Source organism: Myotis nattereri (assembly GCF_964212035.1).
Source record: "Myotis nattereri genome assembly, chromosome: 3".
Taxonomy (NCBI): Eukaryota; Metazoa; Chordata; class Mammalia; order Chiroptera; family Vespertilionidae; genus Myotis; species Myotis nattereri.
Genome location: NC_138077.1, coordinates 212786432 through 212804452, shown reverse-complemented (window position 1 = coordinate 212804452; position 18021 = coordinate 212786432). Strand labels below are relative to the sequence as shown.

General features: G+C 60.8%; 1 protein-coding gene across 7 annotated transcripts in view; it reads left to right on the top strand.

Moving 5' to 3' along the window:
• Nucleotides 1-18021, top strand: part of CAMTA1 (calmodulin binding transcription activator 1) — a 675715-nt gene that overhangs the window by 593445 nt on the left and 64249 nt on the right. For all 7 annotated transcript variants that reach the window (XM_081085448.1, XM_081085446.1, XM_081085447.1 and 4 more), the window contains 2 exons: nucleotides 1800-1926; nucleotides 9893-10027. In XM_081085448.1, coding sequence (XP_080941574.1) covers nucleotides 1800-1926; nucleotides 9893-10027 — 262 coding nt within the window. The remainder of the gene's footprint in view (nucleotides 1-1799; nucleotides 1927-9892; nucleotides 10028-18021) is intronic.

Here is an 18021-nt window from a genome sequence, read left to right as displayed (position 1 = left end):
GGAGCACCTGCCCTAGTTTCCCAGCAGCCCTGGGTGATCACAGCTGCTGGGAACAAAAGCAGCTCAGATCCAATGTGATTTGGAAAAAGCACAGAAACCACCGGATGTGGCTGAGTGGAGAGACCGCTGCGGAGGCCCCGGGGGCGCTACCCTCCCGCGGTCCCCAGTGGGCAGCAGCGGGGCCCCCCCTCCTGGGTTCTCCTGGGGGAGACACCGCCTTCTCTACTGACCTCCCCTTTCCTCCCCTCCCTCAAACGCCCTGGCCCGCATGCTTGCCCTCCCCTGCTCCACCAGCCAGAGGCCTGCTTGCTGACAGTCAGGACCCTGGTTCTAGCCAGCCTCTGCCAGGCTCCAGAGGGCTCTGTGCTGGGACACCCAGGCCTGGGACACCCCCAGTCTGTAAATATTGGACAGGCGCACCCACTTTGCAGAAACGCCAAGGCTGGAACCACCTTGCTGTCTCTTCTCAGAGGGTCCCCACTCCCACAGGCAGCTCCCACTTCTGTGTTCTGTTCTCTTAACCTCCAGCTGCAGGCGGCCACACACACATGCATGCATACGCACACACACATGCCTACACACGCACACACATGCAAACTCACAGGAGGTGCCCCTGGGCCCCAGAATCTGCCCCAGGGGCATCAGAAATCTGGGTCTTGGGTCCTTTATCTCAGGACTCCTAGGACAGGGCGACCTCAGTGGCATTTGCTGCTCCCTCCCCTCCCCCAAGCCCTCTATGCCACCTCCCTTCACCCACTCCTGCGGCACCAGGCGGGGGAGGACGCAATTAGGGCCTTCAGGTGCCTGCATCACCGCAGCTCAGCGCAGCAGGGCGAGGGTTGCCATGGAAACCATCCCTTGAACCGAAGGATGCTGAGCCCCTCCTGTGCGGTTGCCATGGAGAAGGCCCTGGTTCACTGTTGCCATGGAGAAGGCCCTGGTTCCGCAGTGATCCCTGCAGCCCGTTGTCCCCCGCAGCGCCTGGCTTCCTGCCAGCAGCTGTGGGCTGTCATTTTCCTCTTCCTTTTTCCGCACATGGTCACCGTGGCCTTTTGAAGCCACTGCTCTTTCACTTCCCAGGAAGCAGCGGGACGGCCCCCTGAGCTGGCCTCGTGCTGCAGGCATCCCAAAGTCGGCTCTGCCTGGGGCATGGGGCACCTGCCCCGCCAGCACCCACTCCCAGCCCCGCCCCTCCCGAGCCCCAACTCTCCCTGTGGAACCCTAGATCTGAGCCAAGGGAAGCAAGGCCAGGGGCCCTGGAGATCAGATCCCATCAGAGAGGCGGGGCCCTGGCCTGAGGACACAGCCACGCGGCCTCCTGCACTGGGCTCCTGTCTCTCTCCACTGCCCTCCAGACTGTGGTTGCCGCGTGGCAAAGTGACATCTCCAAAGCCAGACCTGCCCCTCCGTGGCGATCCCCACCAGACCCGGGGTCCTGGTCCCTTTGCTTTACCCACCAGGCATCAGTCTCCGCAGGACACTGAGGTGCTCAGGCCTCCTCAAACCCAAGCCTCCCGCAGTCTGCCCACAGCCCGAGATAGACCCGGCCCCTGCCCTGTCCTCCCCTTCCTTCCAGGGGTCCACCAGGCCAGCTCCCAGGGCCTTCCGGGGCTGAAAAGATTAGAAAACTCTGCTCCTGCCTGGAACCAAAATGAAGCAGGAGGGGTCAGGGGCCAGTGCTGGATGCCAGCTGAGGGAGCGAGGGGCCCCGGGGCCCCGAGGGACCAGGGCTCCCCCACAGAGGGTGCGTCCCTCGACCCCCGGCAGCTGACGCTGTCCCCGCTGTCTGTCCCCTCCAGGGAGGAGTGAAGGTTCTCATCACAGGCCCGTGGCAAGAAGCCAGCAATAACTACAGCTGCCTGTTCGACCAGATCTCAGTGCCTGCGTCCCTCATCCAGCCCGGCGTGCTGCGCTGCTACTGCCCAGGTGAGAGGCGGGGCCTGGACTGGCCGGCGGGGCACCCTGAGCGAGCTGAGCCATGGCTCTGGGCCTCACCCCCTCAGCTGTGAACAAGTGGGCCCCGTTGGGCTGTTATAACGGTCTCTGTTCCGCTCCTGGGCCCCATAGGGGGCAGGGACAGGCGGGGACTCCGGGCGATGAGGGGCCGGTGCACCCAGGCTGGCCACTGCGGAAGCTCTAACCTCCCAGCCCTGACGGGTTGCTGGAGCTGGTGGGAGGGGGGCAGGTGGGGGCCCCACAGGAGCTGCGTGAGGTCAGAGGCTGCCTCTGCACCACGCGGGCCTCTCTCCTCCTATGCGCTCACGGCCCAAGCCAACCAAGCGCCGTAGGGAAAGGAGAGTCCAGGCCGTGGGCGCACAGGGCCAGTCCCCCTGGGGCGCAGGGCAGTCAGAGGCCTGGTGGGCGGTGGGGGAGGGGTGTCAAACTCAGACTAATCCACACAAGCTCCTTGGAAGTTTGCCGAAGGCCACCACCCACCCAGTGCCCCGAGAAGGTGCCTCCCAGAATTTGCTCCCGGGTTCAGAGGTGGGAGCCCCAAGGGCTGCCCCTCGAGGTTCATCATCCTCTGCTTAGCTGGTGACCCGTCTGCAGCGCATCCTCGCCGCCTCCCCAGGGGCCTGTCAGCCCCACGCGGGCGGGGTCTGTCTTTCTTGGTCACCGAGTCCCCCGCGGCTGGAAAGGGGCCCCCAGCGCGGCACACGGAGGAGCGAGGAGCGCGTGATTTGTGCAGGAACCTGTCTAGAGCCCAGGCTTTCCGTCCCCCGGGCTGGTGCTGGGACCACCCTTGCCCGGCCCCTCCCACACCAGCCGCCCCAGGGATGACCTGTCCCACTTCCCAGGCAGTGAACTGAGACACAGGGAGGCGGGTGGCAAGGGCGGAGGTCCACCCTGTGCCATCTGAAGCCCGGGGCTACAAAGGAGAGAGCGCTCTCTGCGGAGGCTGCAGGTGGGGAAGAGAGGCGGGGGTGGGGTCTGTGGTGCCAGTTTCCACCAGGGGTGCTCCCACCAGAGCCTCGCCCTCCCCCCACCCCCCTCCCCGCTGTCTGCCTCCCCAGCCTTCCCGACCCTCCTGCCTAGGCTCTGAGCTCAGGGCAGAGTCTCCTCTCTCTCCATCTCCCCGGGCAGCTCCCTCGCTGGACTCACAAGCTCAGCCTCCACTGGAACCCAGCACCTCCTCACCAGCCGTCCCAGGGAGCAGGCTCTGCCGGCCCTGCCCCCGCCGGCTGCCTCCCGAGGACCCACTCAGCCCCCTTGGCTCCCCGCAGCCCTGCCCGGCCTGGGCCGGCCTTCACAGCGGGCCTGTGCGGAGTGTCCCAGCCCCGCGGGAGGAGGGTGCAAGGGGCCCAGGGAGAGGGTGGCGTGTTGTTAAACTGCCCACTTATCACCTGCTGCCGGGACAGGACTGGCCTGGCCTATAAATAGCCCCACTTCCTCTACCTGGCCCTGCCTGGCGGGGACCCGGGCCTGCCCGTCCTGAGTTATCTGACCCTCAAAAAACACAACAACTGGCCTCTGCGTGCCCTCTGGACGGTGCCCTAGGCCCGGAGGGGCAGATCCTGGGGCTGGGCTGGGTCAGGCACACTGCAGCGCAGCCCGGACCAGCCGGTCCGTCCGTGTGACCAGCCGGTGGTTGACCTCTCTCAGCCTCCGTTTCCGCATCTTTCAAACCTGCCGGGCGGGTGAGAGTGCCGTGCGAGCGGCCCCGAAGCACCTGGCCACGCTCAGTGCCCGCGCGTCCGCCACGGGGCCTCTGCACTTGCTCACGGGGGCGGCGGGAGAGGGCCGGACCCAGCGGGCAGTCCTCCTGGCCCCCGAGCACGTCCGAGTCCCCGAGCCGGCAGGCAGCCTCTGCCGGCCACCGCCCCCTGGACTTCTAACAGCCTGCAGCTCGGACCAGCGGACACCGAGCGACGAGAGCCACAGCCTCAGAGGCCGACAGAGCGGGCCCTGCGGCTGGAGCCCCGTCCTGCTCAACAGCCGAGCACAGGCAGGGGCCCTGGGACACCTCGCTTTGAGGCCCGCACTGAAGCATGCCAGCCTGTCAGACAGCTCTGCCTGCACTCATTCAGTCCTTCATTCATTTCTTCATTCACCAAATACTTTGCCAGGTACCGGGTAGGCGCCTGAAACGGAGCAAAGCGTAGAGCCAGACGTGAACCTGACCCTGGCCGTGGGGGGCGGTGCTGGCTGCTCAGGGGTCAGCACTGGGGGGCGGGAGCTGAGCTTGAAGAAGGAACAGGTGAAGCCAGAACCCAGGCAGCCGGACTGCAAAGCAGGGCTCCGAGACCTCTGTGCACCCGCCGGTGCCCGAGGGGCTGAGGGTGCCATGGGAAGAGGGCACGGGGGGGGGGGCACCGCCCACAGCCTGGCACACCCGCCCGAGCCAAATGGGGGAGGGGAGTCCACCCTGACCAAGGACACGGTTCTTCCGGCCGCGGGACCCCGCCACTGGGCTCAGCAGACACACAGCGTGGGCTCTGTCTCCCTCACGGTTCCAGGCCCAAGGCCGGGAGGGAGACAGGCAAGCCAGGCCCCGGTGCAGGCACAGCAGCGGTGAGGGGACTGGGACTGGGAAGGGCGGCCGGGCTCGGGAGGAGAGAGGAGCCACGACAAGAAGACTTGGATCTCAGAGCCTGCCAGTCACCAAAAGGCGAAAGATGCCCTGGGGACTCTGTCCAAGCTGGAGCTGAAATTCAAGCCCAGTGCGTGGCTCAGTGGTTGAGCGTCGACCTATGAGCCTACAGGTCACAGTTCGATTCCTGGTCAGGGCACGTGACCGGGTTGTGGGCTCCATCTTCAGAAGGGGGCGTGCAGGAGGCAGCCGATCGATGATTCTCTCTCATCCATGATTCTATCTCTCCCTCTCCCTTCCTCGCACTCTAAAATAATCATAAAAAAACTTTTTTTAAAAATAAGATGAAATTCATAACGAGGTGAGCAAGTGCCCTGCGATTTGAAGCGATGTGCTCAGCAGTTACTGAGTGGCTGCCACATGCCAAGCATGGACCTTGGCCTTGGGCTTTAGAGGAAATGGAGACAGACCCAGTCCCAGCTCTCACAGAACTTGCTGCTTCCTGCAGGAGATAGAGAACAAGGAAACACAGAAATGACCAAGAGGCTGGAGGAAATCATATCAGGGGCCTAAAAACGAGGTGACCGGGTGAAGCACCTCGGGAAGAGGGCAGTTCCTTCGGAAAGACTGACAAGGGCCGGCACCTGAGTGATGAAATGGAGCCAGTCATGGGAGGGATGGGGGAAGCACTCAAGCAGAGGGCAAAGGACGTGCAAAGGCCCTGAGGCAGGAAGAGGCTTGGCAAGTTGGAGAGAGATAAAGTGGGGGGAGCTGAACACAGAAGGTTGGAGAAGAAACTGTGTCCATCCTTCTAAGTCATGGGGAGGAATCTGGTTTGGTCTTACTTGCAGCAGGAAGCCATTAGTTTTAGGTGGGCAGTGACGTGATGTAAATTCTGTCTTAAAATGATGATTCTGAGTGTGTGGGAGAGTGGGTCACAGGGAGGAAGAGCAGAAGCAGGGAAACCACAGGAGGCGGCAGAGGGTGATCTTTCCTGACTCAGGGAGGAGGGCTCCCACTGGTTCAATGGCGCATCGGCTCTGGCCCCGACACCTTCCCAGCAGGCACAGGGCTCAGGTGTGCTGAGGGCCCCAGCAGAGGCCAGTGCAGGGGTCTGAGTGGGAAGTGATGCAGCGTGGACAGTGTGGTGGCCGTGGGACGACAGAAGGGCATGGTCCCAGGACCCACGATGGACTGGCTCAAGGGAGGGAAAGGGAGTCCAGGAAGCATCCCGCGGGATGGGCCTGCGAGAGTGAGCAGCTGGATGGGACCCAGGAGCCCATGCCGGGTTCTCACCATTCATCTCCCTGGAGAAGGGAGGCCGCCTTTGAATCCGCCACCTTCCCGCACACGGCAGGGTGTGCAGGGCCAGGAGACTGTGCGGGGCCAGGAGACAGAGTGCTGGGTTCCCACCCCAGCAGGTCCAGGGGTCCCCAAAGGTGTGGACGGAGTCGGCAAAGAAGGAATGACACAGAGACAGTGTTCAGTTGATCAGCAGCCTAGCCAGGATCTCTAGCCAGGATCTCTAGCCAAGTTCTGGTCAGGATCTCCAGTGAAGTTCTGGTTAGGATCTCCAGCCAGGTTCTGTGTCCATGTTCTCTTGCTAGGTTCTCCAGCCAGGTTCTTCAGGTTCTCCCAAGCCAGGTTCTGTAGCCATGTTCCCTCGCTAGGTTCTCCAGCAAGGTTCTGTCCATGTTCTCCAGCCAAGTTCTGTAGCCAGGTTCTGTCCAGGGTCTTTTGCCATGTTCTCTCCAGCGAAGTTCTTCAGTCTCTAGGTTCTGTGTAGGTTCTGCGTCTAGGTTCTCTGTCCTGTTTTCTTGTTACATCTGTATTTATACCAGTTGATTCCAATCCTATCAATCTCTATTCCAAAGGTTAGGGCGTTTCTTATCTCCATTCCAGGGAGTAAAGATTATGTAGCTTACGCATGATTGTTCATAGTTAAAGTGATTAATTACCCGCCTGGCACTTAGTTAAGGGGTTTTATTCCCTCCCTAACTTCAGGGGAAAATCCCTACCTGGGGAAACAACCTTTCTCAGAGAGGTGACCTTGGTTAAAACACATAGTGCCAAGAAGGTGAGCAAACATATTAAGAACAGTATGCCATATATGCCAGGTCCCTTGAAACAGCAAGGATGGACCGGCTCCCGGCAAATTCCCCCTTTTTTATTTTTTAAAAGCAGGCATTAAAAAGAAAAACCCCAAATGCTCTCTTATATCCATTTTAAGAGTAGGATTGGCGCTTTCCGCTATTACCTGAGTCCTGATCTATCACCCCAGGGAGAGCTTACCAATCCTGCACTTTCCCAGGGTGGAAAGGCTGCAGTGGGGTTAAGGATAAGGCTCCTTGGGCCTACCTCCTCCCATGCCTTTACATTTATTTACCTTTCCTTCCTCAGAAAAGCATGGACATACTTCTTGTATAAAACGTTCTGTCTGGGAGTAACCTTAATTCCTCTGCTAGCAAGCATATGTGTTAAAAGATCAATACAGAGTCTTATTTCTTTAGACTCAGTATGGCACATTCTTAATCTAAAGATCAATACAGAGTCTTCTTTCTTTGGACTCAGTATGGCACATCTTCTCAATCTGAGTTCTGTACTATCCACCTTCTTACCCTACTTATCCTCTATAGGGGGATCTGCAGTACCCTGGTGGAGTCCTATCCGTCCCGAGTGTGGGGTTCTCAATGGGGGGGAAGGGGTCTTATCTAGGGGAATCCTGTTCCAGGGCTTCCCAAAAGTGTGGACGGAGTCGGCGAAGACTATCCACCTTCTACCTGCGGTGGAGTCCTATCTGTCCTGAGTGCGGGGGGGGCTTACCTAAGGGGTCCCTGTTCGGGCGCCATATGCTGGGGTCCAACCCCAGCAGGTCCAGGGGTCCCCAAAGGTGTGGACGGAGTCGGCGAATGACACGGAGAGAGCGTTCAGTTGATCAGCAGCCTAGCCAGGATCTCTAGCCAAGTTCTGGTTAGGATCTCCAGCGAAGTTCTGTGTCCATGTTCTCTTGCTAGGTTCTCCAGCCAGGTTCTCCAGGTTCTCCAGCCAGGTTCTGTAGCCATGTTCCCTCTCTATGTTCTCCAGCCAGGTTCTATCCAGGTTCTCCTGCCAAGTTCTGTTGCCAGGTTCTGTCCAGGTTCTGTTGCCATGTTCTCTCGCTAGGTTTTCCAGCCAGGTTCTGTTGCCAGGTTCTCCTACCAGGTTCTCTCGCTAGGTTCTGTCTCTAGGTTCTGTGGCCAGTTTCTGTCCAGGATCTTTTGCCATGTTCTCTCCAGTGAAGTTCTTCTGTCTCTAGGTTCTGTGTAGGTTCTGTGTCTAGGTTCTGTATCTAGGTTCTGTCTCCTGTTGTCTTGTTACATCTGTATTTATACCAGTTGATTCCTATCCTATCAATCTCTATTCCAAAGGTTAGGGCATTTCTTATCTCCATTCCAGGGAGTAAAGATTATGTAGCTTACGCATGATTGTTTGTAGTTAAAGTGATTAATTACCCGCCTGGCACTTAGTTAAGGGGTTTTATTCCCTCCCTAACTTCAGGGGAAAATCCCTACCTGGGGAAACAACCTTTCTCAGAGAGGTGACCTTGGTTAAAACACATAGTGCCAAGAAGGTGAGCAAACATATTAAGGACAGTAGGCCATATATGCCAGGTCCCTTGAAACAGCAAGCATGGACCGGCTCCCGGCAACAGAGGAAGAGCAGCAGCTGAGGAGGACCCTCCGGCCGGGGTGTCCAGGACAGAGGAGACTTGAGCCCCCCGGGGGCCAGCCGAGGGGCAGGAAGCTCCCCCCAGGAGCAGAGCTGAGCGGGCTCAGATGGTGTGCACTGACCATCCCTTCTTCCTATGGGCAAGTCAGGCTCACCCCCAGGGCAGGCAGGTGATCACAGCACGGAGCCAGCTGGCCCAGCCTGTTTCCTGGAGCTGAGGGACCACATCAAGGTGCAAAGCCCAGGGGACCCCACTGGTCATCCCTGGCAGCGACTTCCTGAAGGGCTGCTCCAGGGACGATGGCATCACGCAGCCCCTGGCTGCTCAGAGGCCGCAGGTCAGACAGCCAGTGTCCCCATGGGAAGTGAGGCCGGGGAGCCACCCGCGGAGGGAAGTGGAGCTTTGTTCTGCCCTGGGGAGCAGCTGGCTTGGACGGCCGCCCCCAGTCTGAGCTCCTGAGACCAGCAGGCCAAACAGTAACACGATCCCCGTGTGCGTCCTCCTGGGAATCTGTCCCGGGAGGCCCCAGGCACTGGCATCGGTGGTTCCAGAAAAGCAGGGCAGAGAGCACAGAGCCCGATGCCTTCGGGGGCGAGGCCTGCGGGCGGGGCCACCCACCTGCACAGCCACCACGGCCTCCAGGCCACAGCCCCCCAAGATCTCAACAGGGACCCACAGCCGCAGCCTCACCCCCAGAACAAAGCGGGTCTCTGCCGGGGCCGGGCTCGCCTCTCGCTGACGATAGAACAGCCCATTCATTCGCTCAAACAGTCGTCTTCACCCCCCTCGGCGGGGCCAGCGCAGCTCAGGAGGCCCTCCCAGAGCTTGCTGGCCAGGCGCTGGAGGGGGCACACGCTTCATGCCAGCACCCTGGGGCCCAGGGCACCGCCGAAGCTCTTGCTCATCAGGGAGGCGGAAGAACTTCTAAAAATACACGCGAGGCCGTGTAAGTGAGTCAGGACGAGCTGGCAGGGGAAGGTGAAACAGAGGAATAAGCACAAAGGACACCGAGCCCTGCCCGGGGGACGGGACAGTAGAGGTCAGCCACAGGGGCACTCACTCACTCACTCACTCACTCATTCACTCATTCATTCACTCACTCACTCATTCATTCACTCACTCATTCACTCACTCATTCATTCACTCACTCATTCATTCACTCACTCACTCACTCACTCATTCATTCACTCACTCACTCATTCACTCACTCATTCATTCACTCATTCACTCACTCACTCACTCATTCACTCATTCACTCACTAATTCACTCATTCACTCACTCATTCACTCATTCATTCACTCACTCATTCACTCACTCACTCATTCATTCACTCATTCACTCATTTACTCATTCACTCATTCACTCACTAATTCACTCATTCACTCACTCATTCACTCACTCATTCACTCACTCATTCACTCACTCATTCACTCACTCACTCACACACACGGAGCCGAGACAATGACACACGGGAGTGGAGTGATCCAGGCACCTGGCTGAGCCGGGGTCCAGGGAAGGCTCCTGGAAGCAGCAGCACAGCCTTGAGGCCTCAGGGAGGAGCAGGACCGGCTGGGATTCTCCGGGAAAGGGTCCTAGAGAGGAAGATGCAGGGCGCCCACCCCCATCCTGACCGCTCTTTGTTTTCTTCCAGCCCATGACACTGGTCTCGTGACCCTACAAGTTGCCTTCAACAACCAGATCATCTCCAACTCCGTGGTGTTTGAGTACAAAGCGCGGGCCCTGCCCACACTCCCCTCCTCACAGCATGACTGGCTGTCACTAGACGGTAAGAGCAGCGCGCGGTCACCGTGCCAGGCGCCGTGGGAGAGGGACACGGGGGGACCAGGTATGGGAAAGGAGGACGTGTCCGGGTGTCCACGGTCCTGACCAGAGTAGGCGTCCACTCCAGGAGGCCGGACTGGGTCTCTGCCCTCAGTGGGTGTCTCCCGGGGACAGAAGGAGCATGTGAGCTTGGCCTGCAGCTGTCACTCCTGGCAGCGGATCCGAGTGGCCAGTGGCCGGACAAGCCCCCTGGTTGCTGCGAGGCCCTTCTCTGACAAACCCCGAGCAGCAGGGTCCTAACACCCTCTGCTGCCCCCAGGGCTGTCCCTTGAAGCGCCTGGAGGCCACCATCCAGCCCCCAGCGCTCAGAGACAGAAGCGTGTGGGAGGCTGGGCGAGGCGTGGGGCTGGGCCGCTCTCAGGTTCCGAGCCTGGACCTCGAGTGAGGCTGTGTGTGAATGCTCCTGCCTCTTAGCGGTAAGGAGCCAAACCTTCTCAGGGACACCCGGAACGCCCGCCCCCCGTGTTCAGGCTGGTTTTACTTTCCCTCTGCCCTGGAGAACCTCTGCAATACCCCAGGATTATGACCGTGGCTGAGGGGGTGGGCCAGGGAGCCCCCAAAGGCTCCACGGGGGCAGCAGGACTTGCTGGCCAAGGACAGGCCCCGAGAGCTGCTGGCCTGTCCCTGGGGCTGGTGACTGTTAGCTGCGCCCCCTGGGGCACCAGGGCCTCTGCACAGAGAAGCTGCCAAAGATGGGCGGGGCCACGAGCTCAGAGGGTGCCTGCCCATCCGGGCATGGATGTGCCGAGAAGCCCGGGGTTGGCCTGGGTGCTGGGTGATAGTCTCTGCACCCGGACGGAGGGGTGGGGCGGGGGAAGATGGCTGCACGCGACCTCAGTCCCAGGACAGCCCGCAGAGTGCCAGTCTGTGGGGTACGGAGCTGGAGCCCTCACCAGCCCGAGACACTGTCCTGGCTAAGCTGACTGGGCCCGCTGCAGGGTCAGTTTCTGAGCACCTCCCTCTCCACAGGCCCTTCGCCTTCTCTCCCCAGACTCCCCTTGCTGCCGGCTGCTGGCGGATGTCTGGGCTCAGCACATGCCTGGCCAGCTTTCCTGAGCCCCCCAGGGTGCAAACCTCAGCCTCGTCCCAGTCCCGGCCCAGCAGTGACAGGGTGCCTGGCAGCCGCCCTGGCCACTGAACCTTCTGAACTGTTCCGGGAGGTGGCTTTTGGTCAGCGGGCATCTGCACCCTGGCAGTGGATGCCTGGGAGCACCAGGCCGGCCTTGGCAGCGACCCTGGCTAAGGCTGAGCCAGCCCGAGCTGCGAGGATGGCCTGCAGGGTGTAACAGAGAAGGGCAGGCTGACCAGGGCTCTGGCTCAGGAAATCCGGTTTCAGTTTTGCAGGACAAGTAGGAAGCGAGCAGGGAACTCCACCGAACCCTGGCTTTCCCTGAGTGAGCAGGTCCCTCGCCAGGTGGCCTGGAGGATGCTGGGACCAGGGAGGCAGGACCTGCCTTGGAGATGGAGTGCTTTAGAGCCAAATCTCAGCCAGGTGGTGCCTGGGAGCGCAGGGAACACCAGCGGCCCGCAGAGCCCCGGAGCCAGCTGCACCGGGCAGTTGCCTGCAGGGGGGAGAGGGGTGCTGGGATGGAGGCCTCAGGGAAGGAAGCCACCCTAACGGCTTCACGACAACACACCCCAGATCCTCGGTCATACCAGCCCGCCCCCGGGCGATGGGCCTGCTGCCACCTGGGCGCCGGCTCTCCAGCAGCCCCCTACCCGGGCCCCGGAGCTCTGGCCTCCAGTTGCAATCAGCATCCCCCAGCCCTGGCAGAATCCACAGGCCAGATGGCAGGAATGGGGAGGGGACGTGCAGGGGGAGAGAGCAGATCAGCCCTGAAGGCCCCGGGCGTCCCTTTCCCTGGGTCTTGGCCAGGTGTCCTTTCTAGTAACAGGAGGGGAAGGGTGGGCAGGACAGAGGGACCTGAGACTCACCCTGCGTGGGAGAGCAGTGACATCCCTCTCTCCTTTTGTTCCCTGAACCAGTGAACACAGTGACTGATCCACCCAAGGATCATTTTCCCAGCCCTTCCCCAGCCTGATAAATAATACGGGATGGGGGGGGGGGGGAGCGGGGGCGGGGGGGCGGTTAGAACAGAACCTCAGCGCCACGACAGGGGCCTAGGGACCACTGGGGAGTGGGGGGAATGGTGCAAGGAGCCTATCAGAAGCCAGCCTCTCCCTGCCTCTCCCCTCCTGCAGCCTTTCCTCAGCCCCTCCTGCCCGCCCCCCCCCCCCCCCCGCGGTTGCTAGGCAGTCTTCCCGAGAGCTGGGAGGTGCTGATGGGAAGGGGTGGGGGCGAGGGACTGCAGCGCCCAGCAAACCCGGACTCTCAGCCCGGAGCTCGGGAGCGCGCAGGGGCACGCGTGCGCACACACGTGCATGGACACGCGCACATACATGCACATGCACACACACATGTAGCCTGTACCCCGCCCGGCACAGCTGCAGTGCAGTGTAATGCAGCGCCCCGGCCAGCAGCTGCGGCGGCGCCGCCGGGAGGGACTGCGGCAGGGCCCGCGGAGGGAGGGCCAGCCTCCCAGCCTGGGGACGGGCAGTGACCGCACAGCTGCGCGCTCTTGCCGGCTCAGCCCTTGTTTCCCTCCATCAGCAGCCCCGCTCTCAATCCTAGGGACGCTCCTTGCCCCCCACGCCCATTTGGGGAAGAAAATGTCTGCCTTCCTTTGATTTCTTTAAGTGGCTTTGTTTGCAGACTAAAGCCTGGGGGAGGGGCAGTGCACAGAGAATCCCCGCAATGGCAGCAGCCAGGGTGCAGCCTTTGACGCTGGACACAGCCTTTGTCTGAGCAGCCAGCCTGGTGGGGGGGCGATCGTCCCCTCTGGAGGGGACGTCCCCCAAGTCTCAGCTGGGTGCAGCCAACCAGGCACCCGGCAGAGACAGAGCAAAGAAATGGGGGAGGAGGGAAGAGGGGGGCGCCAGCGCTGCGGCCATCTAGCTGGTTCCAGGCCGACCTTGGGGGGCTCCGCCCTCTGGGTCACAGGAGCTGCAGCGTGTCCCCAGACCCAGAGGACTTCTGCTTCTCCCACCCCCAGTGTGAGACCTAGAGGACCCGGGCCCTGCCTCGCACAGGCTGGTGCGCACTTGTGGGCCACAGCATGGTGTGTGGGGAATGCTTGTGGGAATGAATGGGTGCGTCCCTAGTGGCACAGAAAAACAGAACTTAATCCAGCCCAGTGGTCAGGTGCTGGGGTCCGACCCCAGCAGGTCCAGGGGTCCCCAAAGGTGTGGACGGAGTCAGCGAAGAAGGAAGGACACGGAGACAGTGTTCAGTTGATCAACAGCCTAGCCAGGATCTCCAGCCAAGTTCTGGTCTCGATCTCCAGCGAAGTTCTGGTTAGGATCTCCAGCCAGGTTCTGTGTCCATGTTCTCTTGCTAGGTTCTCCAGCCAGGTTCTCCAGGTTCTCCAGCCAGGTTCTGTAGCCATGTTCCCTCACTAGGTTCTCCAGCCAGGTTCAGTCACCAGGTTCTAGTCAGGTTCTCTTGCCATGTTCTATCCAGGTTCTGTAGCCAGGTTCTGTCTCTAGGATCTTCAGCCAGGTTCTCTCGCTAGGTTCTGTCTCTAGGTTCTGTGGCCAGTTTCTGTCCAGGATCTTTTGCCATGTTCTCTCCAGCGAAGTTCTTCTGTCTCTAGGTTCTGTGTAGGTTCTGTGTCTAGGTTCTGTCTAGGTTCTGTGTCTAGGTTCTGTGTCTAGGTTCTGTGTCCTATTGTCTTGTTACATCTGTATTTATACCAGTTGATTCCAATCCTATCAATCTCTATTCCAAAGGTTAGGGCGTTTCTTATCTCCATTCCAGGGAGTAAAGATTATGTAGCTTAAGCATGATTGTTCGTAGTTAAAGTGATTAATTACCCGCCTGGCACTTAGTTAAGGGGTTTTATTCCCTCCCTAACTTCAGGGGAAAATCCCTACCTGGGGAAACAACCTTTCTCAGAGAGGTGACCTTGGTTAAAACACATAGTGCCAAGAAGGTGAGCAAACATATTAAGAACAGTATGCCATATATGCCAGGTCCCTTGAAACAGCAAGGATGGACCGGCTCCCGGCAGTCAGGAAGGGTTCTGGAGGCGGTGGCCCTCACTGAGACCGCGGAACCTGTGCAGGCATCAGCCAAGCTATAGGGGACAGGAAGGAGCACCCAGGAAGCAGGGAGGGGGAGCAAGACACCGAGCACTCCAGGAGCTACAGTTTTCACCGTCTCTTCCCCCAGAGGTCCAGATGGGGAACAGACTTCCCCAGGCCGTTTGCACCAGGACCCAGCATGCGTTTGGTGACGTAATGGGGGCCTCTCCCAGGACAGAGGCAGCCAGGCAGCAGGGTGTAACCGGGAGGCGGTTTGGGGAGGGACTCTGGGAAATGTCACTTGTCTGCTCTGGGTCCTGCGGATACAAACCGCCAGGGCAGTGCTGAGCGCAGAGATGTGCTGTCTGTTTAGACGGTCCTGCCTGGGTTTGCAAAGAGAATAAACCAGGCGGCCCACACTGGGCTCTGGAGCGGAGGGGTGGGGCAGGCCCACAGCTGGCCGAGGGCAGCTTTAGGTGACCCCTGTCCCTGGAAGATAGGTGAGTGGAACCTCTGGTGCTCTGTGCCTGCTCTCACAGCCACTGATTCCCTCCAGGGCTGGCCCGGCCCCTACCCCGCGGACCCCCATCTCAGAGCCCCACTAAGCTGCTTACACTTAGACTCTTTCCAATTGCTTGTGGGCAGCTGAGCCTCCTGCCCGGGCGAGAGGCCTGGAGTGAGGTGTGGAGGCAGCTTTCTGGGGTTCAGCCAGTGGCCACCTGGGCAGGCCTCCTGCTGACCCTGGATCCGGGAGGGGCCTTGTCATCCCAGGCAGAGGGGAGATCAGGGACAGGAGCTCACACCTCACCCAGGGGCCTGCCAAGGCCTCAGGGTAGAGCAGCTGCCTGGGCAGTGCCCCTCCAGCTGGGGCCAGAGGAGCTTATCTGGTCAGCTGACCTCAGGGACAGCCTGGCTCCGGTTAGATGTCCCGGAAGACCGGGCCTTGCTCCCATCTGAGGAGGTGAAGAGGAGGAAAAGCACCCTAGCCGGTGTTGCTCAGTGGATAGAGTGTCGGCCTGCAGACCGAAGGGTCCTGGGTTCGATTCTGGTCAAGGGCACGTACCTCGTTGCAGGCTCCTCCCCGGCCTGGGCCTTGGTCCGGGCACATGCAGGAGGTAACCAATCAATGTGTTTCTCTCACATCGATATTTCTCTCTATTTTTCCTTCTCTCTTCCAATCCCTCTAAAAACCAATGGAAAAATATCCTTGGGTGATATTGAGAGAGTGAAGGAAAAGTAAGATTTGGCCTCCCTGCTGGGCCCTCTGGTCAAGCAGATGGAAGACATGCGGCTGGGTGGTTCCCAGCTCCGCCTCCCTCACCCCAAGCTGCCTGTCCCTGGCACGTGGCCGTGGTCCTGCCTGCCTCGCCCCCGAAGGCTGGTGTCTAATAGCAGCTCCCCCGCCAGGCGCAGAGACCACACGCTGACCCAGAGACCAGGGTGCGGCCCAGTGGCATCAGGAGAGGACGGTCCCCCTCCCTTGCTGACACTCGGGGCGTTCCGCTGGGGTGCCCCACGCCGCTCCTCCTGGCTTGGCTCCCTCCCCCCGCGACCTGCCAGCCCCTCCCATCACCCTCTCAGCCCGTGGTGTCCTCAGCGGTCCACAGGGGAGAACGCGCAGGACCCGGAACACCTGCCAGGGCGTCACGTTGACCAGATGATGTGGGGGAGGGACGGAGATTCCGTCATTTGGTTGTAAATCATGTAAATGCCACCGTTTCGCCGAAGCAAAGGCAGCTTGTGTCATGGAGCAGAAGACAGAATTCACCGGCGTTTTTAAGAGAAGGCACCGGCATCCTTGAATAGTCTTGACTTTGAAGAGCTGCCTTGACTTGGACCCTCAGTCAAAGCCGAGGACCCACCCTCTCTTGCATCTGGGAGCACTTTGGAGGTGACGTGGAAGAAGCAGTGACATAGGGCCCCGTCCCCATCCCCATCCGTTAGAAGGGGGCAGCCGCCTGCCGTGGGCCTGGGGCACGCGGAGGCGGTGAGCTCCTGGGTCTCTGTGTGTTTCCCGGCCCCGCGGTGACCCAAGAGGCAGGATGGCGGGGGAGAAGCTGGTTTGACCAGCCTCACACTTGGGCCTGGGAGCCCAAGGGCAGGCCTCACCGCCCTCTGAGCTGCAGCCGCCCAGCCAGGCCCTGTCCCAGCGCAGGCTTCCTCCTCAGAAGCATCCCCTGCTCCGTGGGGCCTGCATCACTGTGGGCTGGGGGAGTCTGTCCTGAGCCATGGACTAGGGGGCCCCGAGGGAGCACTTCACCCTGTAGCTGGGGCCATGCGGCTCTGTCTGGAGCTGCTCTGGGTGGCCGGGAGGGGTCACCTTGGGTTGGCCTCGCCGCCTCCTTGCAGCAGTGACAAATGGCGCTCTGACAGGAGAGGCGCGAGGAGCAGATGCCGAGGTGGCCTTCTTGGGGCGGCTGCGACAAAGGGTTGCGCACTCGCAGCCTTGGGAATGTGTTACCGCGCAGGCCTGGCGGCGGGAGGCCCAGCCCAGCTGCCGCAGGGGCGCCTCTGAGCTCCGGGGAGAGAGGGAGGGTCCCTCTGGCCTCTCTGGCTCCTGGCGGCTCCGCAGCCCTGGCCGCCCTCGGCCGTGGGGACATCACTGCCATGTCTGCCTCCATCATCATAGACATCCTCCCGCTGTGGGTCTCTATTTTCTCTTCTGATAGGGATGCTGGTCACTGGGTGAGGCCCAGTCCAGCAGGAACCCTCTTAGCTAGCTCAGTCTGTAACTCATTCATTAATGGCCCTACTTCCAAATAAGGTTCCATTCTGAGGCTGGGGGAGAAGAGGGTGGCCCAGGAGAGAGCTGACCACATGCGCATTAACAGAACATTCCAGAAGGAGGAGCTGGTGATGAAGGCTGAGAAGGGGCAGCCACAGGAGTCAAAGGGACCCCGGAGAGGGTGGAGTCGCAGAGCCTGGGGTCCGAGGGCATCACAAGGGGCCGAGTGGCCAGGTCAGAGGTGCTAACAGTCCCCAAGTCAAGTGGGTGCCCCGCGGACCCAGTGAGCCTCCCCGGCCCGCTCTCCCCTTGCCCACCCCCCCCTAGGGTTCATCCCTGCCCCCCGACTCTCTACCTTTGAGTGTCCAGGTGAAGGTACCCGATACCCCCTCCCTGTACCTCTCCTCAGACCCAGGGCCGCCTGCCTGCTGCACAGCAATGCGGTTTCCTCCTGGCGAGGCAGAGTGCGGGGGGGGGGGGGGGGGGGGAATCACCGGTCCTTGTCCCCCCACCCCCACCCCGGCATCTGCAGCGTCCCCACCTCCGTGGGCAGCCTCACCCAGAGAACCAGGCTCATCCCCCACCTGCTCACTCCTCCCCACCTCCTGACACCCCCCTGGGTTTCTCTCCCTAACTCCCCGCTTCTCTCCATCCTGTGCCCCTGCATTCAGCCCAACTCACACGTCCCAGCCAGTCTCCTGCCGCCAGGCCATGGGTTCTCCCGTCGTCCGTCTGGGGCACCAGGCGCTGCCCCGGCTCTGAGACCTTTATCCTCTCTATTCTCATGGCAACTCAGGCGCTGAGGAGGGGTGGCCTGGCAGAGGGTGCCAGGTGGCCCCCTGAGATCGGGGGTCAGAGGAAGCCTCTGTGGGAAGATGATGACAGGAAGGAGCTGGCCGCTAAGATCACATTCAGGCAGAGGGAAGAGCAAGAGCAACGTCCCCAGAGAGGGAAGGAGCCAGGTGTGCTGGGGGCGCTGAGGGGGCACTGCAGCCGAGCGAGTCTGGGAGGCACAGCGAAGAAAAAGGGGCCCCTGCCCCGCCCGCCACGGCCTGGAGCTGGGTTTATCCTGAGGATAAAATCGGGGGCCGCGGCAGGTTCTAAGCAGAGAAATGGGCATCCTCAGGTGT